General features: G+C 55.3%; 1 protein-coding gene and 1 long non-coding RNA gene across 6 annotated transcripts in view; one reads left to right on the top strand and one right to left on the bottom strand.

Annotated features, from left to right (window-relative positions):
- The window catches only part of ECE1 (endothelin converting enzyme 1), a 115037-nt gene that overhangs the window by 73664 nt on the left and 25864 nt on the right, over positions 1-15509 (top strand). For all 3 annotated transcript variants that reach the window (XM_079916810.1, XM_079916809.1, XM_079916811.1), the window contains exons 5-8: positions 10140-10261; positions 12328-12474; positions 13624-13689; positions 14821-15012. In XM_079916810.1, coding sequence (XP_079772936.1) covers positions 10140-10261; positions 12328-12474; positions 13624-13689; positions 14821-15012 — 527 coding nt within the window. The remainder of the gene's footprint in view (positions 1-10139; positions 10262-12327; positions 12475-13623; positions 13690-14820; positions 15013-15509) is intronic.
- Positions 7-7634, bottom strand: LOC307183776. Of its 3 annotated transcripts, none has more exons than XR_013827603.1 (4): positions 7070-7634; positions 6887-6967; positions 3382-4660; positions 7-1992 (listed from the first exon to the last, which is right to left on the bottom strand). It is a non-coding gene; the product is annotated as an uncharacterized lncRNA (long non-coding RNA). The 3 variants fall into 3 exon arrangements; XR_013827604.1 differs by having other exon boundaries at positions 3397-4660; XR_013827605.1 differs by lacking the exon at positions 7-1992 and having other exon boundaries at positions 2900-4660.

Raw genomic sequence — 15509 nt, 5'->3', positions numbered from 1 at the left:
AGGACGGCTGTCCGCTAGACCTACCTGGCCAGGCCCGGTTGAAGGAAGAGCTTGGCAGGATGGGGAGACGGAGGGCTGTGGAGTAGGTGAGACTGAGTTAAATGTGCCCCATCATTCATTGCGTGATCCCGAGCAAGCCACTTATCTCTGAGCCTTACTTTCTTCATCTATGAGAACAGGATTAATAATACCCAAACTGCAGAGGTTCGAGAACGAGTGAGCACATGTGTGAAGCATTGACGTGGCATGTGTGGCATGTAGTAGGTGCACAAGAACTGGTAGCTGTGGTCATTGCTCTTCTGGCTTTAAGCTCTCCCTTAGGTTTTGACTAGTACTGACCGTGAGTTTTGCAAGTTACGAGCAAAAGGAATGAACGCTGAGCACACTAGATCAGATTTTAAGGTTGTGAGCTGATCAGAGTTCTAACAGCGGTTTTATCTGAGAGTTATTCATTGTAGGCAGAAGTCTTCCTTGGCCTCATGGTAATCGAGCTTGCGTGATAAGCCATCTAACCGAAGTTCTTCTCTTTATACCTTGTTAGGCCTTCAGCACCTCTAGTTGACCTTGTAGTTGGTTGTTTCATCCTCAGGTTAGAATCCCATGTTGGTCTTGTTTGAAGTTGTATCTTTAGTTAATGTCTGTTGAATTAACATCTGCCTGTTGGGTGCTCCTCCATGTGGAATCAAAACACCCTATGCTGTAACTTATAGAGGTCCTGACTTAAACACTTCAGGGCTGAGACCTTCACCATACCTGTCTCCTGCTGACCCCTGCCCCATCCTGGGACCCTAAATGCTGGGAGAGGCTAGGTCATGAAAAGCCAGTCAATTAATCCATCAATGACAGAACTTAGATTTGACAAATACTTACTCAGTTTAAAAAAAAAAAAAGCATCTTGATACTCAAAAGTAGGTAAATTGAAGAAGATACCTAAAAGGGGGCAGATCTTCCCAAAGGGACAGAAACCTTCTCATGAGATAGGAAAAGAGTCTAATTTGATGATTATGAATTTCAGGCAACTGTGTCTTTAAGACAAAAGTGGAAATAAGCAAACTAGGTTAAGGAGACCTTTGCTTGTTTTCCCCCACCTCAGCCCCAGGGGGCGTGGCTGCTGCGGGTGAAACCCACCCACCACTTCTTGGCCCCCAGCAGCTGCTGGGCAGGGCCCCCTGGCAGCCCCCTGCTTGTCTCCCTGAGGGACAGAGCCGGGTGGTGTGTGAAGGCGGGGCTGAGGGAACCCCATATGTCAGGAGCAGCAAAGCCCCCTGTGCGCTTTGTGCTACCCGAGTGCCTTTGCAAGGGGACCCAGCCTTTTATTTCAGAACTAAAGGCAAATATGTCTGTGGTAGCCAGACTGGAACTCAGGGATGTCCCTTCCCCAGCACCTAAAGACACAGCCAGGGACTGTGCAGGGACCATCAACCAAAGCAGGGGAACAGTCCAGATAGGATAACGAGATGGGCTAGTGCCTCTGCTTCAGTCACCGGGACCTGGGTTCAAGTCCTGGTTCTGCCACTTACTGTGTGATCTTGGGTCAGTTACATAACCTCTCTGGGCTCTTGTCTCATCAGTACAATGGGAACCATGCCTCCTCCAGGTTTGGAAAATTAAATGGGAAGATGTCTTTAAAGCGCTTTACCTGGGCCAGGTGTATTGTGGTGGCTGCTGTCTGTGCTGGTTTTACCATTATTATTTACCCTTGACCTTTGCCCAGTACTTTTCAGTTTACAGAGCTCTTTTGTAGATATCACCCTATGTGACCCTGTAGGGTAGGAGCTAGGAAACTGTTGCTCACCCCGCTTGGTAGATGAGGAAACTGAAGTCCAGAAAGCTCCTCAAGACAGGCTAGCAGGTGGCAGAGCTGGGACTGCCTGACTCCTGGTCACGTGTCCTTTCCGTGTCCCACACCACCTCCAGCAGGTGCCAGGGGCAGTACGGCTCCCTGCCCATCTTGCTGGGGAGAGCCTGCAGGAAGCACGGAGCTCTGAGAGTCTGAAGGAAAGAAGGAAAGAGGCTGGCATTTGCTGAGTGTCTGCTATGTGCCGTGCTCTGTACCAGGCTCATCATATCCACTGCCTCCTTAATCCTCACAGCTACCCTGGGACTTAGGAACTGTGGTTCCCATTTTATGGGTGAGGAACCTGAGAAAAGTTAAGCTTGCCAAGGACACCCTGCCAGTCCAGGATGAAGAGGGTCTCCAGCCAGGGGAAGCAGTTAGCACCCAGAGGGGATGGGGGAGAAAGGCGGACGGGCCCTCTAACTCCCCAGTCAGGTCCAGAACTGCCCCTTGTGTAGGACCCCCATGGGTCCTGATCCTGCTGGTTCTAGGAGGATCTTGGGTCCTATCAGGAAGACCTTGGGTCTAGGCCAGGACCGAGCTCATCCCCCTCCCCTACCCCGCAGGCAGCAGTCCTGGGCTCTGGCCTTACATCCCCGCTGTCCCTGAGGGTCAAGGTAGGGGTGGGGGAGTGCACTGAGCCGGGCACGGAGCAGCCAGAACCCTGACCCCGGGGCCGGGGCCCAGTGGTATCAGGAGTGAGCCCTAGCATGCTAGCTTATCACGTGTGGCCTTGGACGAGTGACCCGGCTTCTCTACAACTTAGATTCACTCTCTGTGAAATGGGAATAACGGTGCCACCTAGCACTCAGGGTTACTCTGGGTATTGTCTCACGGTGATGGGTCAGAGTGCTTAGCACAGAGTCCAGCACCTAGTAGTGCTCGGCAGAGTAGGACTGCCCTTCTCGGTGGTGGATGAGCTCCAGCCCAGACATCTCCCTACAAACTATGTGACTACAGAGAGCCTGCTCAGCCCGCCTCAGCCCTTCACCTATGCAGTGGGAACTAACTCCGAGCATTGGCAGGTGTGTTCTAAGGATTAATTGGGTGGTTGAAGAAAGAGTAATTATTGCTTATTTTATTTCTTATAGAAGCACTGATAGAGCTTCTCATCAGGAAAGGAGGGATAGGGTGTATCCATGACTATGCTGGGTTGTTTACTTGTATTGTTTTATTCACGCCATGGAGTATACGCCCATTTTACAGATGAGACTCACACCTAGGAAATGGTGGAGCTGGAATTCAGCCCCAGACCTGTGAGGCCTCAGGCCTGTATTCTTTCTTTACTGATTCTGCTGTGCACATAGCGGTCACAGGGCAGCCCACAAGTATGGTTTGCCAACCTCCTTTCCCCCAAGGCCGCTTGATATTGTTCTCCAGGCCAGGGGAGACCTGGCCGAGGCCTGATGAACACAGTAGTTGGGGTCACCTCATGTCGTAGTGACCGAGAGCTTCCCCACAAGGCATATCCTGGCATCCCCTCTCCCCGGGCTCACTCCTGGAAACCAGTCTGGATACGGCGCCTCACTTATGGGCCTTGATACCTGGGACTTTGATACCTGGAGACTCCCGAAGAGGCAGGAAGTAGGTGAGTGGGTGACCAAAATATGCAGGAGTGTGGGCCAGTGCATTCTTGGGCTTAAGGCCAGGCTGGTTTCAGCTCCCCCAAGACAAAGGGGTCAGCCAGCAGGCCTCAGGAGGGAGCTGGAGCTGGTGGGGATTGGAGCACACAGGGGTGCCCTGCTGTCCAGGCTGGCTTGGGGAGCAGCTTCTCTAGGAGAAGAAGGACAATTCAGAGGCGTAAGGATTGTGTCAGCTGGCCAGGCAGGACAGCTATTACCATCAACTTGCTGTGTGACCTTGGGCAAGCCACTTCTTTCTGTGAACGGTGAGTTGACTCCGGCGCCCTCAGAGGAAATCCAGGCAGACCTGTAGCACGTGGGTTGAACTGGGCCAGGTGCCACCGTGGCATGTTCTGGCTGCCTGCTGGCTGGAGGGGGGTGACCTCAGCTGCACGAGACACAGACGCCTCTCCCAAAAGACACTCTGCCATCCACCCAAGCTGCCAGCTTGGGCTGTCCTCGTAGGCTCTGGGGAGACAAGAGTGTCCTCACTTCATCACAGGAAAGGTACAGCTGGACCCATCACCCCTTAGGCTGGGCCTTGCCTTAGGGCTTTTAGCACAGACTCTTCTGCCATCTGGAACACCTCCCAGTCCTTCAAGACTTTGGTCAAACCTGCTTCTCCCGTTATGCCTTCTGTGGATACCCAAGGGCCTCTCCGGCTTGAGCTACAGTTATATTTTGTGTACTTGTCATATTTACTACATTTTATATTCTAAGATTAATCACGAAAAAAAAAATCGATGCCTGCTTGTTGTAACAATTCAAGTAACACAGATTCCGTAAAGAAAAAGTTAGTGGTTTCCCTTTCTTCTACTCCTGACACCAGTCTCCCTGAGAAATACACACAGAATCATTCCAGTAGCATTAAATTTGTCCATGTGACTGTCAGTGACTTGGCAGTTAATCATGTCACGCTGTGACATCTCTTCTATTTTCATTTTGATCTTTTTCCAATATTTACTGTCTAATGTAGTTTCATCTTCCTGTACACATGGGAAATTCTACAGACAAGCTCTGCATCTGAAATGCTTTCTATCCAATATCACGCCTGCAGCAGCAGGCCTTGCTTTTTCTTTCATGCTTGGGGAGTGGTGAGATGGACTGATGGATAAATTGATCCAAGGATGGGAGTGGGTATCCAGGGCTTCTTAGGGGTGGCTGGACTGCTTCAGATCTACCTCCGGTTTTCCAAGCCAACCTGCAGAAGAGGAAAGGGAAGCAGAGAGAGCTTAGGCCTCTGCTCGCTGGTGTGACATTGGACCAGTTACCCAGCTTCTTGCCTATAAATTGGCACACGCTGGTGGAAACGGCTGTGACAAGATACACACATGCAGCCATGCCCACACACAGAGGAAGTAGCTCGTTTTCTCCGGGAGGCTTAGAAGTGCGTGGGTTCAAATTCCGGCCTGCCGCCCATTAGCTCTGCCTCCATAGGCGAGTTCCTTCGTCTCCCTGGACCTCATTTTCCTTCTGTATGAAACGGGGTGGCCGTGTCCACCTCAGGGTGTCAGTGTGGTGATGAAAAGATCCCAGCACACGGCCTAACGAGCGGTAGTCACCAGTAAACGGGAATGGTCTTATCATGATTTTTGTTCTTCTACAGAAAAAGGCACTGCCTTATCAGCTCCCCCTCTTACCCTCACCGGATGGGGCTCCTGAGGCCTGTGACTGTCTGAATTGTGTCTGTGGTTTTATCTAAAACAAACGCTGGTCCTGCCCTGATGTGGAGTCGGGGCCCCACAGGCTCCTGGCCAGCCGGTCTGGCCGCAGCACAGAGGGGGGGGCGGTGGCAGTGCCACAGAATCCCAGGAACCCCCATCTCTGTAGCCTCCCGGCTGCTGGAGCATTTGTTTCCTCCCCAGGGGTGATGTGGGAACTGGAGTTCCAATAAAAACTCCCAGAGGAAGAAGCGGGCCGATTAAATGGTATGCTGTCTTTCCTCTCTGGGACTTTGGGGAAGTGACTGAGGAAGTTTCTGGAATTTGGGGTCCCTAAAAGGAAGTACCCAGGCAGTTGGGAGTCCTATTATCTGGTCCTGGGCTGCCAGATTGTTTCCAGACCACTGGGGCCCTGGGAGCGCTACCATCTCAAACACGTGGCCCCTGCTGGGCCCTGGGCGCTGCCCTGTCCATCCCTCCAGGCGGCTCCCTACTTCTGAGAAGTAAACAGGCCGGGGGGTGTCTTAAAGGAAACCAAGCTTTTCCTCAGGAGAAAATTAACTGGGCCTGACTTCACTCTGAAACCCAGCCTCCTCCCTCAGGCTGAAGTGATGGATGCCTTTCTCTGTGGCGCTCCCAGACACGCCTTCATTCACTCTCTCAACAGTTGCATACTGTCCACTAACTGTGTGCCGGCATCCCTAGGTGCCTAGGATCCTGTGAGGAACAACAGTCTTTTCTGTGTGTGGAACTTACATTCTCACAGGGGAGACAGACAATAAACAAATAAATGAGTTAATAGATAACATGGTTGTGAACAGTTAGGGCCTTGAAGAAAATCAAGTAGGATGCAGGGCCAGAGAAGGGAGAGGTCATGGTAGCCACGGTGATCAGGAAGGATGGGCCTGCAGAGAAGGGGACATTTGAGCAGAAGCTTGAATTGAGGCAGAGAAGAGACCACAAGGATGTGAGGGGCAGAGTGTGGCCGGCAGGAGGAACAGTGAGCACGGTGGCCCTGGGGTAGGAGCATGGAATCGAGAGGGGAGGAACAGAAGACAGGCTAGAGCTGGCAGCCAGGAGGTGGCAGGGCCCAAATCATCCAGGACTGTGTCTCTCAACCTTTTTTAATGACTGCTTCCTGCCTAAAATTTTAATACCACGGATATACTGTATGCTTGTTTCTGTACTGTATGTATGCATAAAAAGAATAAGATGTTTCTGGGGGACTTCCCTGGCGGTCCAGTGGTTAAGACCCCACACTTCCACTGCAGAGGGCATGGGTTCAATCCCTGGTTGGGGAACTAAGATCCTGCATGCGGTGCGGTGTGGCAAAAAAAAAAAACAAAAAAAAAACAGAGTAAGATGTTTCTGTCATCCAAGAACTAATTCTCTCCCCGCCTTTAGGAGCAATTTTGTCCCAGTTGAGAATGCATGCTGTAGGGCCTTCTAGGCCATTGTAAGGAATGTGTATACTCCGGTGCCTATTTGAACTGAAAGTATTCAAGACAACAGCTCTATAAACTTCCCCCAGGGTTCCACTTGGATGTTTAATAGACATCTCAAACTTAAAACATCTAAAACCGAATTGCTTATTCCAGTCCCCGAGCCTACCCTCCATCCCCAGTTTCTGCATCTTAGCACCCCCTTGCTCAGGCCAAGGAAGCCTGGCAGCATCTTGACTCCTGTTTCTCTCGCGTTCCCCCTGCTTCTCACCCCTTCTGTGCTGTCACCCTGGCCCAAGCCCCCACCATCACTCCATCGCTCACCTGGTCTGTTGCAGCGGCCTCTTACCTGGCCATCTCGCTTCGATTCCTGTCCCCCAAGGAGCCTGCCAGGTAGTAGGTGCCCTGTGAGTGAGGAGGAAGGAGAGGAGGTGGAGAATGTGCCATGGGTTGTCCTGATGGGCACAGGAGCCAGGGGGCGGCTGTGGGGCAGTGGAGGAGCTTCACCTGCTCCTGGGGCTCCTGCCCCAGCCAGCATCAGCGTGGGAAGCCAGGGGGAGGGAGGGGGAGGACATGTGCTAACCCCTGGTGGGGCTCACACTCCTGTCCCTTCCTGCCCCACCTGCCTCATTTCCTCCCCGTGCAAGCCTCCAGCGGTACCGGGCTCATCACCCTCTCATCCCCCAGATAGGGCATCCGTCCTCATCAGAAGCAGATCCTGAGCTCTGTTCTTTCATCAAGCGTCGCTGAGGGCCACCGTGTGCCCGCCGGTGCTGGGGGAACAGGGGCGACTAGGATATGGACTAGTGGGCGAGGCAGCCCCAGCACAGCCCCCGCTGCCGCTCCACAGGCAACTCATCCTTCATCCCCAGGGCTCCGGCAGGGAGTTCCCAGGCCTCCCCCTGCCATCCTCTCCAGCCCCCCTGGACTTTCTCCTTATAGCAGTCGCCCCACGTATAATCAGATGCCTTGCGATGCTCGTACTGCTGTCCGCCTGACCCGCCAGGCTGGCCCCGTGCCCGTGGCCGTGTTGCCTGCTGCCTCCCCACACCCAGCCCGGCAGCCTCCAAACCTTCAGAACTTACTAAACATTTGTGGGAAAACAAGCGGAGGTAACAGCCAGGGTGTGGAGCTGAGAGGAAGGAAGTTTGACCTTGACAGTGAAGGAGAGAGGGAGGCGATGCATTCCCCCTCCTCTCAGCGATCATATGGGGCTCGTGTTCAGGTGTCGGGGAACAGGGGTTCCGCCTGGAACTCGCTGTAATCAACACAGCCGGGCTGTTCCTTGGGAGTCTTTCTTTGGGCCTCTTATCTTGGTGGCCTTGGGGCCATGGAGGAGGGAGATGCCAGGCCCTTTCGTGGGCCAGAGCACACAGGACGCGCCTCCCCCGACACTGGCCTGGCATTTCAGGGTTATGGCCAGAGTCAGATGCTGCTTCTGGAGTCTGGTGAGCAGTGATGATTCTTCAAAAGCCTAGGTGATATAGCTGATTCACTTTGTTATACAGCAGAAACTAACACACCATCGTAAAGCGATTATACTCCAATAAAGATGTGGAAAATAAACAAATAAATAAATGAAGCCTAGCTGCTGGGGGCGGGTGTTGTCACAGAAACAAGGCCCCTGGGAGGGGTTTTGCTTCCCTCATGTTGTGCTCCGTTAGTCTGAGAAGCAGGGCGAAGTTCAACTCTCCCCACGTCTGCGCTCCCCCTCCGGAAGGCTCTTCTCATGCTCCAGTAGGGCCTGGGGCACACTCGGGTGTTTCCGGGGCGCAGCAGTGGTTGCCTGTGGGCTCCAGGGCTGTGTGTGCCCTCCACAGACCCTCAGCACGCAGGCCCCTGGACCTCTGTCTCTGTATCTCCCTTCAACTAGCCCCAGGCTTGTCCCATGCCCTGTTGAGGGCTGTCACCCTGACTGCAGCAAGACGGGGGGCTGATGCTCTCTGACCATTGACACCAGTGATGCTGTTCGTGGTAAGAACTGGGGGGCAGAGGAACTCTCGGGAGAGGGGCTGGGAAAGCTAATTAGGCTCGTCAGGAAATGACTCCAGCCCTTTTGAAACAGGCTACACCAAACATTTCTTTTCTCCCATGCCCTTTTATGCTTCCTTGCTTTTCCTCATACTGTCCACTCCCCCCAAACCCAGTACCCTTTCCCCTCATTTCTACCTGGTGGGTAACTTTTCATCTTTCAGAACCAGCTCAAATCGTAGAACATCCTCTGGAGAAACGCCGCCCCCTGCCCTCCCCACTCCACCAAAGGGTGTGACTTTTCTCTGGGTTCCAGAACCATTTGCGTTAGTCAAAGCACTGTCTTGTCTTGGGGTCATGTCTTTGCATGTATGTGTCACCATTTGACCATGCGCTCCCTGGAGGCAAGAGCGGGTCTTACTTGTGTCCATAAAACCTAGTGGCCAGCCCAGTGCCTGGCACCCATAAGTGCTCAGTGTTGAGGCCCTTCGTGAATGAACCTCTCAGGAGAAGCTTCATAGGCAAGATGGCCTCTGAGAGGCCTTGAAGGCGGAGTAGGGTTTGACAGTATCCTATGCAGAAGGCCAAGGGGAGCTCTTTCTTCATGTGTTTACTTGTTTGTTACTTGTGTCCTCACACTGGAAAGGAAGCTCCATGGAGACAGGGACGTTGTCTTTTGTGTCCCCAAAGCTGGCACAGAGCCTAACACAGAGTGAGCAGCTAGTACCCACTTAGTGAATGAATGGATAAAGCTCTGCCGGAAAAGGAAAGCAAAGGAAGGGGTTTCGGGGTCCAGGAGGGATGAGAATGAAATGAGGAAAAGCGGCCAGAGCAGTGAGGAGTTCCCCAAGGCGGGGCGGGAGCGGAGGGAACCGGGGGCCCGGCGGGGTGGGGGTCTGGAGCAGGGCTCTGCGAGAAAGGCGGATCCTCTGTGCCCTGGCTGCAGATGGGACACTGCCCCCACTTGTGCCCGTGCAGGAGCGTGGCCTCAGCGGGTGGCATCCCAGCCAGGGCACCAAGGACAAGGAGAAGGGACAGAGGCTCCCGGGTGTCCTGGTGTCAGGAACTGAGTTGCTGCTTGTGGGGGACGGGAAGGGACATGGCAAAGGGCCTCTGAGTCAGCTCTCGGTCTGATGAACATGCCCGGCCCCTCTGAGGAAGAAGCGGAGAGTCAGTTTGTAATGAACGAGGCCTTAAAGCTTCCGTCCAAGCCCTGTCTTTACCACAAGAAAGGTTCTCTGGGATCTGAAAAAAAAAATAGACAGGTCTCTGTCCCACACACCGGGTGGGGGTATCTGGGTCACACGCTAGCCGGCAGGGAAAGCAGACTGTCCTCCCGTTGGGTGGCCCGTGCTGCCAGGCCAGGGACACGTCTGAGAACCCATCCAACAGACAGGGAGAAGCACAGTCTCCTCTCCTTACCTATGCTCAGTGAATGAAGAGCCCTCCAGTCTGCCCACGGCAGTCAGATGCCCACCGTGGCGGTTCCTCACCTGCACTGACAGGCCCAAGTCCCAGCTCTTGTCACAGCTGAGAACACCGAGACTCCAAGAGGGACTCGCCCAGGGCCACCCAGTGTGCAAACTGCTCTCCCTTGTCGTTCCAGAAAACTCCACGGCCAGTGTAAGTGAGGCAGAAAGGAAGGCCCAGGTATACTACCGTGCATGTATGAACGAAAGCAGGATTGAGGAGCTCAAGGCCAAACCCCTGATGGAGCTGATCGAGAAGGTGAGCCCCTACGCCCCATCTCCTCCTGCCCCTGCCCCCTTCCCCCATCTCCTCCTGCCCCTGCCCCCCGTCTCTTGCCCCTGCCCCCATCTCCTACCCCTGCCCCCTGCCCCCCATCTCCTACCCCTGCCCCCGCCTTCCATCTCCTACCCCTGCCCCCTGCCCCCCATCTCCTACCCCTGTCCCCTACCCCCATCTCCTACCCCTGTCCCCTGCCCCCATCTCCTCCTGCCCCTGCCCCCATCTCCTCCTGCCCATGCCCCCTGCCCCCCATCTCCTCCTGCCCCTGCCCCCTGCCCTCATCTCCTCCTGCCCCTGTCCCCTGTCCCCATCTCCTCCTGCCCCTGCCCCCTACCCCCATCTCCTCCTGCCCCTGCCACCTGCCCCCATCTCCTCCTGTCCCTGCCCCGTACCCCCCATCTCCTCCCGCCCCTGCCACTAGCCTATGCCCCTGGCTTCTGCCCCAGCTCTCAGCTGCCACCAGGGCCCAGCCACCTCACACCTCCAGCCACCTTGACCAGCTGGATCATGGAGTCTGTCTGTCTGCTGACATGTGTCAGATTGTCTGAGTGAGTGTGTGTGTGTGTGTGTGCGTGCGCATCTCTGTGTAGGTGGGAATGTCTATGTATTTATGTGGGGCTGTCTGTCACATGTATATGTCTCTGGGCGTCTGTGAGTGGGACAAGGGCCCTATTTACAGGGAAGATGTTTCTCTACGTTGCTACTTCCATTTCCTCAGGGGGCATGTTTGTGTGTGAGGAGGGGTGTGTTCTGGAAGGACCAACAGAAAGTCTGGGATCAGAAGCAGAGCCCTCCCTGTGAGGAGGGCCACGCTGACCCGGGCCCCCCGTCACCCTGAGCAGAATGAGTCTTCTTCTTCCTGGGCACCTTCCAGTCAGCCTTGGATGGACTTGGGGGTCGGGGGGGCGCCCAAGGCTGGCCGCACTGCCCAGTGCACACAGAAGGGTGGCCGTGGGTGTTTTCGGGGGAACTGCTGCTCCCCGGAGGCCCGCCTCCTAGGTGGGCTCAGGGGAGGCACTGCAGCCGGGTGGGGAGCTGTGGGCATCGGGGACGGGACAGCCCCTCCCCGCTGGCACAGGCCTCACGTGCCAGCACGTGCCCAACCAGGGAAGACTGAGGAGATGAAAAGCATCCCAACTCGGAGAGAAACTCTGATAGACCTTAACTCACCAACCTGTTAAAGAATAAGGACCCTTTTTTTATAGGCACAACTGAATTTCTGCTTTAATAGGAATTACATTCATGTGATGGAGTACGCAAAAGTGAACAGAGCACAGGAAAATTCTCCTTCCCATCCCCATCCCCAGCTGCCTAGGGAGTAGCCGCCATATGTTTTCATGACTGGTCAGAAACCCCTAATGAAGACACACCAGGGGCTTCCCTGGCGGTCCAGTGGTTAGGACTCTGCGCTTCCACTGCAGGGGGCGTGGGTTCAATCCCTGGTCGGAGAACTAAGATCCCACAAGCTGCGCAACATGGCACGGCCAGGAGAAAAAGAGAGAGGGAGGAAGGAGGGAAAGGAGGGAGGGAGGGAGGAAGAGAGAGAGAGACAGAGAGAGGGAGGAAGGAAGGAAGGGAGGGGGAAGGGAGGGAGGGGAGGGGAGGGGGAGGGGGGAGGGAAGGAGGAAGGGAGGGAGGGGGAGGGAGGGAGGGAGGAAGAGAGAGAGACAGACAGAGAGAGAGGGAGGAAGGAAGGAAGGGAGGGGGAGGGGGAGGGAAGGGAGGGAGGGGGAGGGGAGGGGGCGGGGGGAGGGAAGGAGGAAGGGAGGGAGGGAAGGAGGAAGGGAGGGAGGGGGAGACAGGGAGGGAGGAAGAGAGAGAGAGAGACAGAGAGGGAGGAAGGAAGGAAGGGAGGGGGAGGGAGGAAGAGAGAGAGAAAGAAAAAAAGAAGGAAGACAGACCAGCCCTTTCATTTACTCCTGAGGCTCAGAGAGGTCAGAGGACTGCAGAGGGTCACAGAGCAAGTCAGCAGCAGAGTCAGAATCCACACCCGGTCTCCCCCGACCCCGCCTCATCCCCTCCCCGGCCCCCCTCCCTCCCCACAGCTCGGGGGCTGGAACATCACGGGGCCCTGGGACAAGGACAACTTCCAGGGCACGCTGCAGGTGGTGACGTCCCACTACCGCACCTCGCCCTTCTTCTCTGTCTACGTCAGCGCAGACTCTAAGAACTCCAGCAGCAACGTGATCCAGGTGAGGGGCCCGGCCTGACCCCAGGGCCTGTTTTGAGTTTACCAAGCAGCCCGTGAGGGCAGACCTGCCCTTGGGCGACAGGCTTCTGGTTTCTGAGCTTGGTTATCTCTGGAGGCTCCCAACTGTGAGATTTTTGCAGGAAAGTTGTGAAAGGGCAGGCTTGCCTTCCTTGGGTAGGTGGGGGTCACTGCAGCACAGGTGAATCTTTGGGGTTCTGACTGGTTACTGTGGGTCCCAGGAGTGATGTCAAGTCCTGGGCACAGCTGGAGTCACCTCCCAGTCACCCCAGCTCAGTCTCTGGCCTTTGTGGCTCTGCTCGGAATAGCTTTGAGTCCACCTCTTCCTGCCAGAGCCTGCCCCAGACTGAGTACCAGCACACCCAGGGGACCCCAGCCCTGCTCTGCCCACCCTCAGAGGCAGAAGCGAGAAACCGGGTTGGGCCTCCTGAAGGCTAAGTTCCCACCCACCTCTGCCACTCACTCACTGCGTGACCATGGGCAAGTGCCTCGGCCTCTCTGAGATGCAATTTCCTTGTCAGTCAAATGAACTACAGCAATACCTACTCTAGGTATGTCAAGGTGCGGCCCAAGGCTCTGATAGGAGCTATCAGGGATTGGCCCTCCCTACCTGCCCAGCACCCAACAAGGCCCTCACTGGCACTCTTTCCTTGAATCCTCATTCCAGCTCTGCGGGTCAGATAGTTCCCCTATTTTCCAGGTCAAGAACCTGAGGATCAGAAAGGTTCGGCAACTTGACCAAGGTGACACAGCTGTGAGTGGCTCTGGACTGCTCACCACCTTGGGAAGTGTTCAATGAAGCAGAAGTGCTCTGCCGAGCCTAGAAGGAGTTTAAAGAGGAGGGTGGTTCCGTCTGACCTTCAGAAGGGCCCCAAATCCCCACGGCTGACCACATGTGTGGGAAGGAATGTAGCCCGACATGTGTCTGTCCCCTCGCTGGGGGGCCCATCCCAGGGGTGGCCTCGGCTACCAGCTTGTGCTCCTGCTGGGGTCTGAGCTGCTCCTCCGTTGCCACGTGCCTGCCGTCCCTGGAGCGAACAGAGACTGCGTGCAGGTGTGCGTGCGCAGGTGTGCGTGCGCAGGTGTGCGAGCGCAACGGGAGATCCCCTCTCACCCCCACCTTTCTCTTCAGGTGGACCAGTCTGGCCTGGGCTTACCCTCGAGGGATTATTACCTGAACAAAACCGAGAATGAGAAGGTAGGTGTGCCTCTTCAGAGAGTGGCTCCCGCCCAGACCACCTCTCTCCATGGTTCGTCCCCCTCGGTGTTCCCTCAGTGTACACACCTCTGCAGGTCTTTGAAGCTAGAGGAGCATAGAGGTGTCCCTTACCTGGCAGTCCCTGGCAGGGGAGGGGTATCATTTGTCCCCATTCTAGAGTAAGGCTCTTCCATATTCAGGCACCATGGGCACAGGGGACAGGTGTCATTTGTCCCCGTTCTAGAGCGAGGCAGTGATAATGCCCACCTTATATACACATCACCTCTGGCCTTCCCAGTCACCCTGCAGGTACTGAACATCTCTGAACTTCATTCGCCTTATGTGTCACATGGACATTATTTTTACCTGGCCTGTTACAGAGGAGGAAATAAGGCTCAGAGATGCTAAGTGACCTTATCAAGGTCACACAGCTAGTCGTCAGTGGTGAGGCTGAGATTCTCATCCAGATCCGCTAACTCCAAAGTCCACACCTTTCCCTCCCCCTGGCTGCCTCCTGTGATGTCCCAGGGAGACCTGGCCTGAGGTTCATTGACTGTCCATTCATGATTCCACCCACTGTATTGAGCAAGTGGCTACCAAGTGCCTGATGCTAGGGAGATAGTGGTGAACAAGACCAGCTTGGTCCCTGCCCCATGGGGCTTCGAGTCTAGGAGGGGAGGCAGACGTTAAGTAACTAACCACCCGATTAGAGGCATGATGATAAATTGTGAGAAGGGAAGGGTGAGCTGAGAAAGTAACCTGGAGACCTAATTCAAATCTGGGGGCCTGGTAGAGCAGGGTGGATCAGAAGTGCGTTCCAATAATTGAGCGATGGCCCAATTGGTGGCTTCCATGTGATGGGCGTCCAGGAGGGAGTGTGGGCTGGGACAGCAGGGACCAGCCCACTTCGGGACCTTTGTGGGCTTTATCCTGAGGGCCATGGGGAACCAGTGAAGGAGTGCACTGCCAAAACCATTCTTGAAGCTAGTTTCCGGCGGGTATCCTGGATGAAACCCCCCAGCCCCCTGGCTCCCTGCGCAGGGCTGCAGCTGGCCTGCCTCACCCTGCCCCCCTTGTCCAGTGGGCAGTGGGTAGCAGCCACTGACGGATGGGGGGTGCTGGGTCCCACAGGTGCTGACGGGATACCTGAACTACATGGTCCAGCTGGGAAAGCTGCTGGGCGGAGGGGACGAGGACACCATCCGGCCCCAGATGCAGCAGATCCTGGACTTTGAGACAGCACTGGCCAACATCACCATCCCCCAGGAGAAGCGCCGGGACGAGGAGCTCCTCTACCACAAAGTGACAGCAGCCGAACTGCAGGTAGCTGAGCTCTGCTGACGCGGAGGCGGAGGCAGCACAGCATTCAGGATGGAGGGCACTAAACTGGGGTGTTGACACCCCCTTCACCAGACCCTCAGAACAACCCCGTGAAGCAGGGGTGGTTGTTGTCCCCAGTTCACAGACGGAACTGAGGCTTAGGGAATTAGAGTTGCCTGCGGAAGGCCACACAGCCGGAGACCAGCCAAAGCCAGTCTCTTGCCCTACGCCAGGCTGCTTTTCTGCAACCGCAGCTACCTGGGGAGACTCTGTGGTCGTGATAATATTGGCTCACACTGACTGGGCATTTCCAGTCTCTCAAGCTCAAGTACATCAAGCCTGGTGCACAATAAACGTGAAGGTTGGGTTCTGATGTCACCTCCCTTTTCCAAGCCGGGAGGTTAGGTGATGTGCTCAAGGCCTCTAGGCTCCTAAGTGGCAGGGGAGCTGGGACCTGGACTCAGGCTAGGCTCACTGGAGCTCTGCTTTTGACCACGACC

The sequence above is a fragment of the Stenella coeruleoalba genome (assembly GCF_951394435.1).
Source record: "Stenella coeruleoalba genome assembly, chromosome: 1".
NCBI classification, from domain to species: domain Eukaryota; kingdom Metazoa; phylum Chordata; class Mammalia; order Artiodactyla; family Delphinidae; genus Stenella; species Stenella coeruleoalba.
This window is presented reverse-complemented; position numbering and strand designations above follow the sequence as displayed.